The sequence below is a fragment of the Dromaius novaehollandiae genome, chromosome 9, assembly GCF_036370855.1.
Source record: "Dromaius novaehollandiae isolate bDroNov1 chromosome 9, bDroNov1.hap1, whole genome shotgun sequence".
NCBI lineage: Eukaryota > Metazoa > Chordata > Aves > Casuariiformes > Dromaiidae > Dromaius > Dromaius novaehollandiae.
Window position 1 is genome coordinate 16549492 of NC_088106.1, and position 18980 is coordinate 16568471.

An 18980-nucleotide genomic window follows, 5' to 3' on the forward strand; every position below is an offset into this window, starting at 1 on the left:
GGGAGCAGAGGTAGGGTTGCTTGGATGTCTTGTGTACAGTTCTACTCCAAAGCAAGTTTAATTTACGAAGTAAATTGTAGTTATCTTTTAGTTAACTAGCTGTATTTGAATACACAGTGTGATGTAACAGGTAAGAAAAGAGCCAGTTTTATCTTTGGAGAAGGAGAGAAAGGGAACTTTGGGTGCTGCTGTAACACAGTCTCCAGTTTGAAATCCTGGCTTGAAAAAGGATGGTGATGAATCAGGAAAGAGCTTTCAGAAAATGGATTGTAACCGTAGATTGCATTCAGGAAGACCCTCTTTAAAATGAGAAATTTAAGAACCTCTGGTTTGTCCAAAGGAAGGCCAGGATGATTTGATCACAGACTATAAATAAATATATGGGGATAGATTTCTGAAACCAGAAAGCTTGTTTATTTAGTGGGAAAGGCATCTAAGCTTTCCAAGACTGGGAACAGAAGCTAGACAAATTTAGATAGAAAAACTGATATGGATGAACTAGAAAGCTTAATTTTAAAGAAAGAGATTAATGTAAATAATGTCTCAAAAGCTTAGTGGGACATGATGTACATAAAGAATAGATCAGGGCAATAAGTGGTTTCTATGTAAAAGCATAATGTCAGATAAGGTTCATAACTTGACAATATCAAAATATATCACAATCTCTGATTCAGCATCTAATATAATGACTTTAAACAGCTACTTGGAAGCTGTAAACTGCTGAAAAATCAGGAGGGTGATAGCACAGCCCTAGATTATATTCCTAGATAAGGGTGGAATGCCAAAACAAATGTGTGCCACAAAACAAAAAAGGCTGTATAGAAAGCTGGGGCTGTATAGAAAGCTGGGGCTGTCCCACACTTGAACTTGGGGTAGTTCCTGTGACATATTTCTGTACTAAAAAAAAATAAAATAAAAATCAGCTGCCAATAGAAGAGAATTTAAATTAATTTGGTAAGAGGCACAGGTGATCAATATGAGATGACATTTACTCAACATTTCTTAAGGAACCTTATGTTTAATATGGCTGAACTGTACATTATATGGTGTGTGACCTTTTATGTTTAAACTGTCTGGGTACTCCTGGAATTATATTAAAAAAAAAAAAAAAAAAAAAAAAAAGCAAATATGCCTTAAAAAAGAAAAAAAACTAAGTTGTATTCTCTGGAGCTACAGATGAGCAGGTGTGATTTTTGTAGTGTACATGAGAAACTGAGAAATTCCTTATTATTAAAATAGAATTAGCAGGTAGATGGATAAACAGATATATGGAAGGGAAGGCAACTTGTCTTTCTAATGAGAAATGAAGCCTTGCAGATTTTCTTGACTTTGAAAACAGGGAACATCTAGATAAAAATCTAGATGGGATCATTTGGTCATCAGAGGGTCATTGTAATTAAAAAGCCTTTGAAAATAATAGTTCTTGGATCAAAGGCTGTTAAAGAAATTAATGATGTCATGGGATAAAGCGGGAGTATGTCTTGCGGATTTTTTTTTTTAACGGGTTAAAATATAGTAAGCAATAAGACGGGGCAGTTCTCATGCTGGAAAGAGATTATCAGAGTGCCAGAAGGTTGTATTCCTGAATAGTCTGAGATGTGCATGTGTGTGGTAGGGGGAATTGTAAGGTGGCAATTGGGTGTTTAGTATATATTTTTTCAGGTTAACTAAAACTAAACTAACTGCAAAGAATAGCAGACATATCTCAGTAGTGAATGATCGGGCACAAAAATAGCTCATTGTACAGTAATGAATGAGGCGCGAAATTAGAGGGATAGTCCTGCTTATGTGCATAGAGTGATAGGGTATAGATTAGCTATTGCTTTTCCAGATGGTTCTCTGAAAATGTCACCTAATACTCTGCAGCAGTCGAAAAGGTGGATCAAATGGATTGTCAAGAGTTACCAAAGAAGAAATAGAGAATATCATGAACATGCCCCATTTGTGTCTTTCTGGTGTGTCTGTATCTTGAACTCTGTATGGAGTGCTGTTCACCTTGTCTTAGAGCGGGTATAATAGAAGTAAAAAGGAAAAAGGGTAGTAAAAATAATCAGAGTAGCTGCGTCTGTACAGTATCTGTAGGCACTGATTAAGTGGACTAAAACTGTTAAATTCAGAAAAAAGCTGGGAGGGGGGTATGATGGAGGCTTATAAAAAGCACCAGTGAAGTGGAGAAGGTTCTCAATTAGCAATGATTTAACAGATTTCTTGCACTAAATCTGTTACATAACTGTGTACTGTATGAAGAAATACTTCTGCTAAAATGATGCAGCTCATTGCTGTAGAGTGCTGCGGAGAAGGTTCAAACAGAGACTGAATTCGAAATGGGCTTAGATGGACTTGCAAGGAAGAGGTCCCAGGTAGCTATTGAAGACAGCAGTTGAGGTCCTTAACCTGCTGACTGTCAGAGTGAGAGATGGTTTCCTGGGATATGTTACTGTGTGTATGTCCGACTTCCCTGTGTGTTAGTGGTTGATGTTAGTGAGGTTCTGGGCTAGTTAGGCCTTTGCTCTCATCCATGCGGCAGGTTTTCCTACTTTATTTTTTTTTAAAGTACATTTTTTTTTAATGGAGAGAGACATTAACTATTAGAATAACTTGCCTGTGTCTGTAGTGAGTTGTCTTATTTGATGCCTCTGAATAAATTACACTGGATAAAAACTGGATAAATCTCTGGAGGATGTTCTGAAGCTCAGTGAGGATGTATGGGTGTGATGCTGGATTTTGAATTTGAATTTATCTTGCCTTTCAGTGGCAGGCTCAGTGATCACAATCATTTGACCTTAAAATCGGAGTCTCCTAGGAAGATGCTATCTGATAGTTAGATTATTCCCTGAGTGAAGTGTCAGAGTCATGAGACAACCAAAATGGCAGGAATGAATCTTGGATTGCATCTGGGAAGGATGTAGTGCTTAGTTTAAGAGTTGTTAGCAAATGTGATTAGGGAAACACATGACACAGCTTAAGTTCCTGCCAGCCTGTCCTTAGGCATGTCTAAATCAGAAATGTTCTCATTGTGTCTTGCTGTGCATTCTTCTAAAGACAACAGATATACTGATATGCATCATCTTATGCTCTAACATAAATGAGAAAGGCAGGAGTGCTGACAGTTTGCTTTTTGTCTGGTGTAAATTTTTATGCCATGCGTTGTTCCTTTCGCATACTTTCTCATAATGCTGGGCTTGGGAAGTGTATTTGACAGTTACTAATTTGAGTATAAGCCTCAGTAGCCAGCATGAAAAGCACATTTTGCTTTCTGGTTCTTGAGATTTGATGTAGTCGAACACTTACCTATTTTTAACACTACCACTTAATCCACTTTCTTCTTTCATAGTCTGCAGTATTAATTTATTTGTTTCATTCCTGTTTCTTTACCTGGTCCGTTTTACCTGTCTCGTACTTCTCACTTTGTCCTTCAACTTGAACAACCACAACCAGATGATGTAGAACATACTAAAAAATACCATCTTTCCTTTTCACTTTGCTAGAAAAGGAAATACCGAGATGTCTATCAAGCTGGTATCCCAGGGCTAGTAGTGGTTCTACCTGATAGGCCCTAGTACCCTGCTTCCAGCAGCAGCCAAAGCAGAGGACTAGGGAGGGATATAAAAGCAGGAAAAATAGGTATGATTCTTCTTCTGAGGACTTTCACAGCATCTTTTCATGAAAACTTGTAAATTTGGAGCCTCAACAGCATCCTGTGGCAAGGAATTCAAGAGCAAAAGAGCAGGTTTTCCTTGTTTTGTAGCCTAAATAGGGGAGGAAATTCCGGGTTCTGGCCCCTGTTCTTGTGCACTTTGTCCAAAGATGTTTAATGCAAAACAGTGTTGGAGAATAGAAATGAGTGTTCGGGTTCTGTCTTTAGGGATATGCCCTTCTACTGGACCGGAGAGTCAGCTTTGTCTTTTCTGTTCTTTTGTTGGCCCTATTGTGTTGTGGGGTTTTAAAATTTTTAAAAATTTTTTATTTTTTAAATCCTTTCTTCCCAGAGGCAGGAAGGGATTAGGCCTGTTGGAGCAGTCTGAATGTCCCACTACTGTCCTGAGTAGTGGGAACTGTTTTGAACCTCCACATACCAAAGTGAGCCTGAAACTTAAGACTTGACACTGTTACAAAAATTTGTTTTGCGTCTGGCTAAAGGTATATTTAGCTCAAAAACTTGTCTTTCCAGAGACGTTAGAATAAAATGTGTTTTGAGTGATTGCTCTGCAGTAGAGAGTTAAATGAAGGACACAACCTCCCTCCTTTTTTTTTTTTTTTTTTTCCCCTCCCTTGCATTAAACAGTTTAGTGGCCAAAGACTTTTTTGGTATTGATTAGCTTTTGAAAGTTTAAGGTCTTGAATCTTTAATAGAATTGTGTTATGTAGTGTTGTTGGAATTAGGTAGGGGTTATAAGAAATAAAACTGCAAAATTTTCTTCAAATAGTCTGTATCTGATGAATCCTATTTTGATTTTCCTGAATCTTAAATTCGGAAGTCAGAACCCTGTCCTCTCAGCCCCTTCTAGAGAATGTTTTGAAAGGAAGAATTTCAAATATTTCAATTCTAAAGGCATTAAATGTTTTATTGTGGACTATCTTTTGGCATTGTAATTACCTGCACTAAATAATATGCAAAATTAATTGTGTAAACTAGTATTCTGCCAAGATTATTTTAATTCTATGAATTTTTGATTCTTCATAAAGTCTTCGCTCAGGACCCATTGCTCTCCCTCAGCATTCTGAGGAACTCAAGTAACTAACTTGTAATCATTGTCATCCACTTTTTTCAGGCCAATATAGTCAGTATTTCTTTTATCCAGAGTAAACGAGGCAAGGATGAGCCACACCAAAGCCTGGTAAGACGAGTTTTGGTAAGTGTGATAACGAGACACATTTCTGCCTTTAGGTGAACCCAGGCCTCCTTTGGTGTGGCTAGCACCGAAACAGAAGTAGTAAATCTTGCATTTTGGGTCCGACTTCCGCAGAGCCTTTTGGTTGTCACTGCAGCTGCTTTTGTATGGAATAGGAGCGAATCCAGGGCTCCTTGACTCTGCTCTCCTGCCCCGCTGGCAAGGTTAAGCAGCTTCTGGGCTATCTATATATGGCAGCAGCCTTATACCTCAAGTAATCACATCTGAACTGGCTGCCCTGGTGCTTCTATATCCACGGAGCAATTAACCTGAAATCCAGATAAAACGTCTGTGGATAATTATGGAGCATAAGTCAGTTTGTTTATGAGCTTGCTCTAAAAAATGTGTTGTTTTTAGCCAATATTGTAAACTTAAAATTACACATAAATGTTTGTTTTCCATTGCAAGGTTGCATAACATTATATTCTTTCCTAAATTATGCTGAAAAATACTGAAATCTTTAGAAATGTTTGGCAAACAGTATCGTAAGAAATAATTCAGTCTCTCTATTTACTTGTGGAGTGAGTTTGCACAAGTAATGCTAGACATTAAGTCTATTATAACTTTTATAGTATTTAATTTACTGAAGACTGACATGACAAACTACCTGTTTTGCTGAAAAGCTGTAGGACTCTTACGACTCCCTGTACAGACAGGGTGTGTTGTGTAATGGTACTCATTTTGAGATTGTATTATCACCATGTGTTGTCATGGAAGCAAGTTCTGAGGTAGCTTCCAGTGTTTCCATGGTTTAAGAATGAACAAAATCCAATGAGGTGCCCAGCTAGTACTTGTATGATAAATATTTTAACCTTGGCTCTGAGCAAAGAAAAGGCAAAGCTATCAGAACTGTAGTGCCCATAGTAGTGTATGGATGGGAAGAATTCAGTGTGCTGATGCCACTTGTGTGTATGAAGCTTTTGGGGGAGGGGAGGGAGGAATGGCTTTAGGATAAAGATCCTCTATGGGAAAATCAAGTCATTAATATTCCAAAACTTTTTAACGTTTATTTCTAGATGTGTTTAATGGGTGGTTGTAGGTGTTTTTCATGTCTGATTTTTGTTGTTCAGTAATGTGAGGTAAATTAAACTGCTTTCTGTTCATACTCGGTGCTTTAGGGCAAATTTCTTTATTTTGATAAAGAGCTTTTTGTGCAGATAATAGATTGCTCATAATTCCAGTGTTAATAAAATAATAACCTGCTTTAAAACAAAGAACTCACTTGGGTTTGCTGACTTTGCACCTTGTTTTAAGATTGTGCCCTTACAGATGTTGGTGAGGGGGGTATGCTTTAAATGAGGCTGAGTGTTTCTGATACTTAAGAAAAAAATGATGATGCTTTGGATGAGATGAAGTTCAAATGCATAGTTTTCATAATTTATGAATAACCTTCTTACAGATATACTCAATTAAAAAAAAAAACCCTTGGAGAAGAGTAGTGTGAATGAAAGTTAATTGACATATGTCTAGTACTAGAGAGAAATTCCTTCCTAATATCAGACCTAGATGTAGGTCAACTTTCCTGTTAGAATGATTTATAAAGAAGCAAACAAACATGCTGTCTAGGAGGAATTAATTATTCCCGGAACAATTTAGGAAGGAGTGAGGATTTATGTGCGTTCTGACCTTATAGAAGTGTCAGTACAGAAGTGTATTTCTGTTAAGGCAGATAAACAGTAACTAGTCTTTATGGTTGTATTTTGATTTAACAGTGTTTTCAGGAGTGAACACAATCTATCACATTTCACTTTGAAAAGCTACTGACACCCTAGAGCTGCCATTATTTCTTCTGTAATGAAGTCTTAAAGCACTTTTTCCTCTTTGCCCAGGTTTTCTGGTGCTGGAACACTACTTGAGCTTCTTTGAGGACTCTTTAGTGTTAGAAACTCTTAGAAACCTACTATTCTTAAGGCTGTTGTTTAAATAGTGCTTACTAGGCCTTGCTTTAAGTTGTAAATTAAATGCATTAAATTCATTCTTGATAGGACTTGGGAACCTAACTAAGTAGCCTTGTATTCTGTTTTGAGCTTAAGTGCTAAGTTGCTTGGAGAATACAGATGATTAACCTGCTGCATACTGCTCAGTGCTAAATATTGGTTTAGTATTTGAAAAAACATAATTATGAATTACCTTTATTAAATCAATATTAACTTTGTATAAACTTTGTGTATTATAAACTTGGAATGTGACTGTGACTGAATCATTTAAACAGTTCTTGAGAGGTTTGGCAAGGCAAAACTAACTAAAAATTAGTTTAAGCTAAGTAAATCATTCAGAATACCAGACTTGAAAGGAGGACACTGATATTTGCCTTTGTACGAAACATTGTTCATGATGTTAAGTCCGTAAGGTCCATTTTTAGATTCTGAGAGGGACAGGACTGATAATTGGTTGCTGAAACTTCAGGACTCTTGTTCATATTTGTATGAAATTCTTGGCACCTGAAAGATTTAACTCCTCAAACAGCCACTGGATACTAGGTGAAACGAGTTGGTGATTGCTGTGTAGTTCCAGGTTCACTATTGCTACCCTGCATGTGTCTGTTTATCTAATACACAAACCTCTACTTTGCTGCAGAGTAGAAATTCATGCCACAAACTGATACAGTCTGTCTTCTCCCCTCCTTTTGCTCGTAGATATAACATTTCATTTTTATTTACTCTGTACACTAAAAAATGCTTACTCAGCCTCAGCAAGTACATGTCTTTCTGTCCCTGCCTTTGCTGCTTTGCTTCTGCTTGGTAATTATGGTGCAAATTGTTCCTCACTGGGTTGTTTTTGTAGAGGAAGATTACAATAAAGAATCAACAGTAAATAAACTGCTCATTTATCTGTAAATTAGTTCGGGTCATCTTCACTGTTTTGTTATTTTTTCCTCCCAGTATTCTGCTGTCACTGTTTTCACTTTCAAAGCTCTTTATTTGTTTCTGTTTTAAGTTCGGATTTTTGAGTTCATTTGAGTTCATTGCAAAGTGCTGTGGGGGGTTTGAGGAGGAAACTAGGTTAGAGAATCAATTTGTTGGGGGGGGGGGGGGGGAGATTAGTCACATCTACCAATCTACCATGCCGGCTGTGTCTTTAAAGTAGAATGATCACATATATGTGACTTTCAAAAACCATGATTTACTCTGAAAAAGTGAATTCTAAAATAGGCGTTCAGACTAGTCCTGTTAATCTGCATGAGCCTTTTCTTCTCTGGGTTTCAAATAAAACTTTCATATCTGTGTTACAGAGCTGGTGTTACAGATCCAAGGTGGCTTGTCCATTCCCAACATCTCTTAGTAAAGCCTTTATGTAATAACCTGCATCTCTTCATGTAGACATACTCCAACAAACACTACACTCATCTTTATTTCTGTCCTTTTTGTCCAAACTGCCCTTGGAGAGACCTGGATGGCATCCAGGTGGAGATCTGGATATTTCTTCTTTCTTTGATCCTTAGGAAACCTTGGGAATCAGCCTTTGCTGCGTAGTGGAAAGGAACGGGGAGAGTCACCTTTAGGGTTGGAAGAAATAACCCCAAACCCCAGCCAGAAGTGCTTCACCCTTACATAAATGCACAATGGGAAATGGACTTGGTTGTAACTGTCCACAGATCGAGGCTGTAATTAAGCTTATAATTTACCTTAGTCTCTTTAATGTGGTAAAGCAATTTATCTTTGAAAAATAGGATGGAGTATGCTGACTTAAACAGGAGAATTTGAACAACATTGTGGTTCTCCCTTCTTCCTCCTTCCTCCCACCAAAAGAAAAGCAATACTCATGATACAGGAGTAGTTACTAATTTCTAAGCTTCAGTAGTTAGAAAGCTAACCAAGTGTGTGTATTTGAAATCATTTGGGTTTCAGCCACAGTATGTGAAATAGTCAGATATGGTGTCCTTCTCAAAACTGGAGAGTTATTGTAGTAATAAAGTCTTGGGAAATGCATAATAATGGTCCACTGATGAGAGAAAATCTTCCTCCCTTGCAAGGAATCAGTAGAAGAGGAAAATTGGGAGCCATGGTAACGGTATTCTCTCTCGGTGGTTCTCATGCAGAAACTTCAAGTCAATACTTAAATGAATGTTTATGTTCCGATGTTTCTGTGCTTTTGCTCTTGTGAAACTTTGTAATTTTTTTTACTTAATTTCTCTCAAGCTTTTGTTTTGGCAATGGGGAGATGCTGTGTGTTTTATTTCCAAGTCCCCTTGCTGCTATGTCTTAGAAAAATACATTCAGGAAAAATACTTATGACACAAATCCATTATTTAACAACTAATGTCACTGACAGTGAGGTACTAAAGAGCTGAGCAGGTTGCAAACTGGCACTGACTCAGGGAGCAAAGTGGTAGAGGCCATGCAGCTGTGTTAGTGCTAATGATACTCAGACTTGGGTGCTCTGGGCAGCATGCAGTTAAAGGGATGATAAACGAGGATGGATTGCAGTTGTGCCTAATGCTTTTCTCCTTTACACCACACTAAACAGCCTATAAACCCCTGAAGGTATGTTTAGATGAGTGTGTCTTTTGCGATTTGGAGGAAGATGGATGCAAAGCTCTTAGAGAAGAACAAAGAGCCAGCTAAACTACTGAAATGTCCTGTGACATTCAAGGGTTTAGTTTCAGATGTGTCATGCAAATTATGTGTATCTACAAAGAAAATAGACATTTTTTCAGCTTTGCCACTGGATATTGAATCAAAATGGTTTTTTCCTACTACTTGTTTTGTTGACTTTGACAGATATTCTGCTTTCTAATTTCAAAAAGATGTAATGAAGAAGAATTTGTTTTTATCAGTCAAGCTGTATTAATTCAAGTTGTTGATTGTGTGGTATCTATTCAACACTAACAGGAGAAGTCAGTACAAAAATCATTTTCAGAGGATTCTCCTAGATACCAGCATTGCCTTTTTGCAATAATGAAAGTTAGTCCTTTAGGCTTATCTAGTCTTGAAAAAAGACTTTTGCAGTAGACACTTGTTGCTAGTCAGGTATTAGTGTTTTTTTCCACTTTCTGCTGTTATCCAGCTATTGGATGAGTATTAGAGAATGTGGAGAAAAAATTATTCTTGAAGGAATATTGCTTGTAAAAGATTATTGGCATTTTAAGAGGTTGCTGAAACAAGTGTCCATTGAATGTTCAAAAAGAAAAAAAAAGAGATATAGGTTGCCTAGTCAGTGATCTGTGTACATTGTTTATGTAGCAATTAAAAGGATGAAATATTGACATTTCAGCTTTGTTAGTAATATATTCACAGTTTGCAAATAACATGAAAGCACAGCCTGATCCTGAATCCCCTCTAGTTATGAAAAATGACTTAGACAGAACTTAGTATTAGAGTGAAGCAGTTCATGCTTTTAATTAGTACAGTCTATACAGAACACTTGCCAGTTCAGGCTCTGCAGTCAAAAGCTGATCTTGTCAAACCTGTGCTGCTTTAGTTATGTAACTTTTTTCTTTCTTTGAATTATGCGTATGTCCTAGTGCTCTACCAGAGGGTTTTTTCCTACTGGTGTGACTGCAAGGCAGGCTTTGCCTTAAATGCCGCACATATGAATGTAATTGGGCAGAATGGCCCCTGTGACTCTCAAATGTCTGATCTTCATGAGCATCACCCTTCTTGCCTTCACTACTTTCCCTTTTTCCTTCTTGTTTTGCTATTTTATGCTCTCTGAGCCTACTAGGCTTTGATAGGATTTTTCCCCCCACGCCGTGATTTTTTTGACCAAAACACTATACTCACTTTGCATACCCATATAGCACTAAATTTCAATGCTGCCTACCTTTTTTCACTGGATATTGCCCTAGCTTACCATTTGGCCCTGGGTGAATTAAGTATTCTTCATGAACCTCCTTGTCATTGGCTGTGTTCCAGTGCCTGGACTGTTGCCCTTCAAAGTACCTGTGCCTTGCAAACCCCCAAATTTGTTTGTTTTTTAGTCACTGATACCCTACTGATAAATCACCTTGAGATCATCTTGGGGACCAAAGGCATGAGGACTTCCAGGAAAAAATACTGTGCTGTCACCAGTGATCTGCTCCATCTTCATTCTTTTGCCACTGAAGTCAGCATGTCTGAAAGCATGCTGGAGAGATGCGAATTCGTTTGTCTCTTCTCTTTCCCCTTTCTTCCTTGGAGGACAGCATGATAGGAGGTCAGGCAACTGGGTTTTGGATACTGTTTTCTAAGACTACCATGTCCAACACTCCCACTCCAAAAGAACTTGCCCTCGTTTTCTCACTTAACATGCTCCAGAGTTGATCTTTATTTTAATCAAGAGGCTAGTCTGCCTCCAGGTTTTCTCCAAACCCAATGCCTTCAGGAACAAGACATTTCTTTTGCACCTGGAACATCATGTGTTTGGGGATCCCCACCACCACCACCCAAGACAAAAACTTTCTCGGAAAACTCTTTACCTCTTCCTTTCTGTAGTTCAGGAATTAGAAATCTAGACAATGTCAGACTGGGTAGAAAATTGGGATTTCTGATATACAAGTACAATGGATGGTATGAATGCAGCTTGTTAGACCGGGAGCAATCTTGGGTAATGTCTCTGAAAAAATGCTTGTTTTGATCTACAAAAGCAGCCATTTGGCACATTGTTGCCAAACACAATACTCATGTAGAGACTTCTAGACAAGACATGGCCTTTTTGTGGATAATCCATATAGGCTGGGGAATGTGTCTCAGAGTTGCTCAGTATTAAGGTATGGGTAGCTATTTCTTGAAGGAGAAAAAAGTTGTGATAGGCAGTTTTTGAATTGTTTACCTATATGCACCTGCACAACATGCTTATCTTCTTCCACTTTCTCTCTCTGTGCTCCTATAATTAAATTTAGAGATTCTTGGGTTGTCTAGAACAGAACAACCAGGATTCATCTGCCCATCTGTATTAGTGGGACACAGTCATCCATTTCCCTGATACTGCAAAAATGAAAGATGTACTGATCCTTAGTACTTTCCATATGCACACTTGCATCTGCAGATATTCATATGACCAACAGATCTTCAGCTTCCTGTCACTGGCCAGAAACCTTTCTGTCTCTGCATTTCTGAATATTGCATTAATGATATGGTATGCAGCTCTTGTTTACATCCATTCTGGGTAGAAGATGAGACGTGGCAGCTCTTGGTGATTAGAGGAGCATCTGTCAGTTCCTATTTAATTCTTAATATCCATGCTATAGATAACTGGAGATATTTGTACTTAGGTCTGTATTTCAAGCTATTAATTTTGTTTGCAAGATTATGCTGACTTGTATTGTTTAAATATTCAGATTTAGTGTAGGGAAGTGTATAATGGCATGAAGAACAATCATGTTTTAATGCTTTGAACTGATAAAATTTCTCTGTTTTCTCCAAATGCAGCGTGTGCAGCTGAGCTAAGCAAGCTTTGTTTCCTGTGGGCTGGTGTCCTTCATTCTTACCCTAGCCAGCACCTGAGTTTCCAGTTCACAGCGATTCCTAGAACAGACCCATAGGGCAAGAAACAGATGGTGCGTGCTGTGGCGGTCCAGGGCTGGGCAAACGCTCATCATGTGTCCGTTAGCAAGACGACTGTATTAACCACTGACTTTAGCCTGCTTCCTCCCTCAGTGGGGCTGATACTATCGGTCTCTATTTAGTTGTCAATTTTCAAGTGGACTCTGGGAACTTAACTTCTGACCCTTTTCTTTTTTTAGAACGGTTGATTTAAAATTGGCTGGTGAAGTTAAATATTTGTCAGCATGATGGCAACAAGCCCGTTCCTCTTTTTGTGTGTGTTTTGGGGGAGGGAGGCAGGAGGGAGAAGAGTTGTTTTGGTGTTTGTTTTCAAAATTAGGGTAAAAATGTGATAGAGATCATGATATTTTAAAAACTGAATAAACTTAGGTTCTTTTCATAACCAGGTTTTTGATTTATAGAAACACTGTCCACCTTAACATTCTGACCTGAAAATGCTACTGTATTTCACTGAAATGCAACTCTTAATACTACTAACACTGAGGAAGTAAATCTATTTGTTAATTTTTCATGGTCTTTTTCCTTAAGTTTAATGTTGATATCTTGTACAACGTGTCTTCCCCATCACAATTTTCATGCTTTTCATCATAAACTTTAAATTCATTAGTTTTCAATCCACCTAATAAAGTATGCAAGGAAGGAGAACAGGTGTATTTAGTAGTTGTAGAACTTCTCCAAGTTTTGAGGCTGTAAAATACAAAGATGCATAGGGATCGTAGGAGCTTATATGAAAAAGAAAATAACGTAACATTTCATAGTTTGGGTGGTTTTTTGTTTTTTTTTGTTTTTAGTAAAGGCAGATGACTTTTGCCATCTATTCAATAATTTGTGCATTGCATTGATTATTTATGCCTAGCAAATTGACTGTTGTGTGGTGGTTCAATGGTGCTCTTTAAATAGAGTACACAAAATACAGTACTAGATGCAACAGCATTTTAGAGTTTCTTCCTATTGCCATAATCCAGAAAACATTTTTGAAACTTTTGCAGGAACCAATATTTGTTTTACCCTCTCCTCCTTTTTTTTTCAAAAAGGACTATTTGTATTGCTAGTTTCATGACTGCTTACTGTCACAGCAACAAATATTGTGGTGCTGCAGATGAGCATGAAATGGAAATGCTCAAACTAACTGATTTAACAAGGAGCCCCAGAATGGAAACTCGTCAAAATCTTCCTGTGCAGCCAAAACAGCCTCTCCAGCAGCAGCAGCAGGCACCGAACACTCATGCGTCTTTTAGTTCAGCCACCCTGCCAGCCTCTTCAAAACACAGAGGAAAATTTACAAACCTGCGTGATAGTGTAAAAAAGAGCCCTACAAAAAGCACAGCAAAAGTAAAAGCTACTAGTGGTTGGGTGTCTGATGGCTCATGCTCTAATTGTTCTTTGGAAAAGGTATGTATTGTACTCAGCCTTTATAGATACGTGTTTTTATAAGATTTTATGCTTCTTGGGAAATGAGACAAGGTGGGTTTGATGCAGGCTGAATGAAATGTGCCACACTTTTTCTCTCTGTAGTTTTATCCCTACTCTTTCTACAGACTTAATGTTTCAATTACTTTTTTTTCCCCTCTAGTTCATAATCAGAAATCAAAGATGTGATGTATGAAATTGAAAGCTGATGGGTAAAGAAATACTTCTGATCAGTGTTTTTCCGTAAGGATCGTTGTGCTGTTTACAGTGTTTTGTTTTCTACAGTAATTTGCTGCAAGGGAGGAAAGTCCTGGTTTGCTTTGTTTTTCTTCTCCAAGTTTTACCATGGTGTTTTAACAGAATTACTTTTTAGTATAGTCATTCATACATTTTGTTAGGCTGAAGGACTCTGTTATTGTTCAAGTCAAGCATTCCTATATGTGATGATCCATTTGATTGTGTAACATAGTTCATATATAATCAACATAAACTTTTAAATAGGCCTATTATTTCCCTTGTAGCTTAGATCAGTTTGTGTCTATTTAAACCAGAATTATTAAATGCTGTGGTCGTAGACATCTTTGTTTAAAGCTATTTTGGGGATAAGCTTTGAGTTTTCAGACTACTTCAGTGTATTAGTTTGGAGAATCCCTAAACATTAAAAATGTTCCTTTCTGGAAGTTCCTGGGAAGCAGAGCGTGGCAAGAGACATCCAAGGTGATTCAAGTTTCTTCAGCTGCTCTCGCAGCTGTACCATCTAATCCTTGTCAGGCTGGTCATGCTCCATACTAAAATATAATTAGCGTTCTCCTTCTGTTTAGAAAGATGTTCCAGATTGTCTTGCTTTGATGGTTAGAAATCTTGTAATTTCTTTTATTGTTCTTTAGCTCTTAAGTGATCAATAGCTTTTTGGGTGCTGCGTTTGGGAACAGGAATAGTTCTTCCATTGCTCACCTTTCTCCCTCACCTCACCTTAGCTGATTTGGTCTTGCTAGGGCTTTTTCCAAGGGGATGTGATGGGGCAGTAGAAAAAGTGTAGATACTGCAGGGTTGCTTGGGTCCCCTTCTTTCTTGGATTATATAGTGTCCTCTTGCTTCCCTCCCACCTTCCAGCATGACTCTCTTCCTGATCTGCACGCTTTCTACAGCTTGCAGACCTCACACATCTAAAAACTTTGTTCTTCTGCTTCGCTGTAAGGCGGGTAAGGGGTACTGGTGTTTGGAAAGGAAAGGAAACAAAGTGTGAACTGTCTGTGCTCCCACCCTGGGGTGAGAGGCTATACGGTAAGCACTACCCCAGCTCTGGGAGAAAAGGCAGCGTGGGCGAGGGTACAACTGAGTGGCGTGTGTGGCGTGCACAGACCCGAGACGATGCCTCACCAATATTGTGTGCTATTTTCTATTGTATACTGTGGTATTTGTATATAACCCATTGCCAGTCTAAAACTTCCCTTCCACCCATGTATTTAGGAGAGGAATGCAGTGTCTTCTTAAGCCTTTGTTTTGCTAACTGAACCAGGCCACACACTTGTTTTCTTTGTCTTCAAATATGAGATCTTTGTTCCCTTAGTCATCTTTGCAGCTCTCCATCAAACCTGTTCTGGTTGGTCGAACTCTTTTCCAAAAGTTACTTAGTTTCACGTCGTACTTCAGTCTGTATCAAATGCAAGGGTAGAGGAATTGTGTGTAAGGCGAAAGAGGGCTTTTAAAGTTAAAGTGAGGCTTTTTACTTAAGATGGGTTATTAAAGAAATCCTTTATGATTCCTGTTTAATTGAAAACTTGGAAGTATTTGGATGATTTTTTCCTCCTGCGTAATGTGTGAATTTTAAGATGAGCAGTAAAATTCAATATACCCTAAGTGTATTGCAGAACTGTGCTTGCTTTGCTCTGGTTTCCTGCCTTCCGTGTGGCAGCTGTAGCACCTACATCAGTTTATTATATTCCAGGAAGCTTTCATGTTCAAATGAAGACAGTTTCGTCTTATTCTGATTTGCATATCCCGTGAAAAGGATTGGCGAGGTTTTCACCTCTTCCTTCGTTCACATGGTAGTAGAGGAGACTTGTAAGAAGGATTCATATTGAGCTTGGCCAAGCAGCAAAAGGGTTTTTAAGAGTCTGGATACTAAATTGACAGCACAAATGACAAATACAGCAGTGACAGTATCAGCTTATGAGGCTGGAACCTTAAAGAATAAAAGGACTTTGAAAATGCAAATTTTAAAATAATAAGGATAAAAATTGGGACTGCTTGGGCAGGGTTCTTGAGGCATTGGGTAATGAGAAGCTGCAAGAGAGAGCGAAGGAGTTAAGCACTGAGACGAGGAACAAAGCGGGGAAATAAGACTGGTGTTTGGTGCAAAGGTGGGTCTGCAGGCTGTCTGGCCCATGATGAGATCAGCTACTGCCCTGTCAGTTATTTTGTTAATTCCGATGGTAGGAGAGTATGTGGTCAGTATTAAGAACAATTTGGTAAGTATTGCAATAGTTGGAATGACTTAAAATGGTGGGACTGTGGATGTGGTTGTGTTTTTTGTTTTGTTTTTTATCTCCTATTCCAGGAGTGACACCTGTAAAACTGGAGTTTTATAACCTACCAATGACTAACTTTTCATAGCATTGTGTTATGTTTTGACATGTAATATGCATATAGCTGAAATTTTCATTAATAGGATTTTTATTCTGTGCATGTGTTTGAAGCTGCTCACTTTGGAATAAGGCAAAGTTAAAGGGCTGGCCTATTTCTCTGCATATGTGAGGCTCTACTTTAATTGCTCAAACTCGTTCATTTGATCTGTCCTCTAAGTAACTGGAGGTCTGTTGCACTGAGCATGTGCTGTGTCCCTTGGGGAATAGCTATTATCAGTTCTTTAGACCAATTTAGATTCCATTTATTTTTTTAATACTTGAAAGATTGTACAACTGACCATAGATATAAAAATGTTTAAATGTTGTTAGTATTAATCTTTCAAGTTACCAGACATATCTTTCCATGTGTTTTTACATCTTTCAATAACTACAACTTTATCAGCTGTTCACTTTGGATAGATTGACTTTGAGCTGAAAACACCTGTATAAATATAATACATACTTCTAGTAGGGGCTGCTACTCTTGGGTGGTGTTAAATTTCTTTCATCTTTGCTTTTGCTGTTTAATTTGGTTTGTGCTATTGAAGTATCTTGCCTTGTTTATTAAAACATCTGAATCCTTTAAAATATTTTTAATACTTTCATGTTCTGGGTTTTTTGTTGATTTTTCAGGATTTAGTAATTCTTCTTATGTTTCTCATTGAGCTTCAGCTTATCTCAAGATCACAAGAATGTCCTGGAAAAACTAAGTTGCAAGAGCTTTGATCCATAGTTCAGCTTAAAGTTTGGTTATAGGTGCCAGTAGTTTCTGTTGCTGACAGCTTGCTGATAACCAGTATCTTAACATCTCAAAATGATTTGAATCAATGTTTAGCCCAGAATGCTATTTATAACCTTGCTTCCCTTGCAGCTTATGTCAGCAGCTTTTTTATTATTTTAACTAAAATTGCAAAATGCAAATTCTTACTAGACTGAAGGAGGTGTGCTATGTTTGTATAGTAAACCTATATGAAGAGCTCTGAAAAGGTGGAATGAGTGTGCGTTACGGTCTTTCATGCTGTTTGGTACTGTCAGCTTGAATGACTGTTTCCCTCCTTCTGTTGCTACTGTATAATGATGAAGGGCTTCTGCTTTGAAAGCAGCTCCCATAAAGTCTGAGCCTGTCGATTGACATGAAAAGGTTTTCTGTTGGACCCCAAAGTCTTGCTATTCTGTACTGCAAGGTAAGTTGGTATGAATAAATTATGTGAATATCTTTCTGGAGTCTTTAACATAAGCATATTGTTGGGAATGCACCATCATATACAATGCGGCTAAGGATGTCTGTTTTCAGTTGCCTTTATAGTCTTTAAATCAATTTGTTGTTGAGTATTAAAAAATAAAAAGCTGTTAAATTTGAATGCTTTTTGTTTTGACTTTTTGTTTGACTTTATTTTTGACATTTTATTGGTGATTTTTAGCCCACAGAAGCTGTTCCTTCCTCTTCTCCCATTGTCCCTGTGATCCCTGTCCCTCCAGTCCCTGCTGAGACCACTGTCATCCCATCTACCATACCACAGGTTTTTATTCTTTTTGTTTGTTTGTTTAAATTTGTTCCACTTTTTATTTATTGAATTTAATTCATTGTTGTTTAACTTTTTGGTATAGTCACACACAGGTCTGAGAGACCATGAAATAGCTAAATTAGTAATACGCTGGAGTTCCTTATGTGTTCTGATGTTTTCAGAGTAAGAGTATATGTGATTCTTATGGCTATTTCATCGGTATTTCTGTGGCATTGCCCTTTCCTTTCTTTAAATAGCTTTTAAACACATGCTTGAAAGCTGTAAGGATTTGTTTCCTGTCTTGCTGTTCATTCTGAATTGGATTGGCATTTACAAAACTTGCTTAAAAAAAAACAAAACCCACTGCTATACTTCTGACAAAATCAGTAAGGTAGAAGAGAAATATTACTGTAAGATGGGCAATATACTTGAAATCCATGTGTCGCACTTGTAAAAACACATTCGAGAATCATCTGCAAGTTATTGCTTGCGAAGTCTTTGTGTTTGCATATCAAACTTGAAAATGCTTTCTAAAATGTCTTCGAAGTAAATGAATTTGGATTCTAAGTAAAACGAGCGAGCGTTTGTAATTCATGAGTGTGAATTTTCCTGTCTGAGAGGGAATGAGCTACCCAAATATGACTGGAACATATAAAAACCACAATGAAATGAATAATACAAATTATTAAAGGCCACATAAGTAACAACATCCTACTAACAAGATACTGAATGTCAGAAAAAAATAAAGCAGGTTGTTTTCTGAAAAGGGTGTGTTTGTGTGTGTAAGCCATCTACTTTATTCAGTATCTGGTCTTAGAAGCAGGTCTTAGTCTGTTGCCTTTGGAATTAATTACAATTTCTTCATTCTTCCAGACAGGAAATTATTTACGGTTTCATTTTGTCTGTGTTTATGGAATATACATATTATATGTACACATGTATGTGCGTACACAGATTAAAATACTGCAAAGAATGGATATTTATGATACAGACTTGATCAGAACAGCACTTTGCTAGAGAAAGTACTGTGCCCAAGTTAGCATTGGGTCCATACTTGTTTTG

The 18980-nt window shown here is 37.7% G+C and overlaps 1 protein-coding gene across 10 annotated transcripts in view; it reads left to right on the forward strand.

Annotated features, from left to right (window-relative positions):
- The window catches only part of LOC112981701 (disks large homolog 1), a 175633-nt gene that overhangs the window by 84333 nt on the left and 72320 nt on the right, over nt 1–18980 (forward strand). For 6 of the 10 annotated variants that reach the window (XM_064516828.1, XM_026097544.2, XM_026097545.2 and 3 more), the window contains one exon: nt 17835–17933. The exons of the other annotated variants lie outside the window; for them this stretch is intronic. In XM_064516828.1, coding sequence (XP_064372898.1) covers nt 17835–17933 — 99 coding nt within the window. The remainder of the gene's footprint in view (nt 1–17834; nt 17934–18980) is intronic. 10 annotated transcript variants of the gene reach the window in all.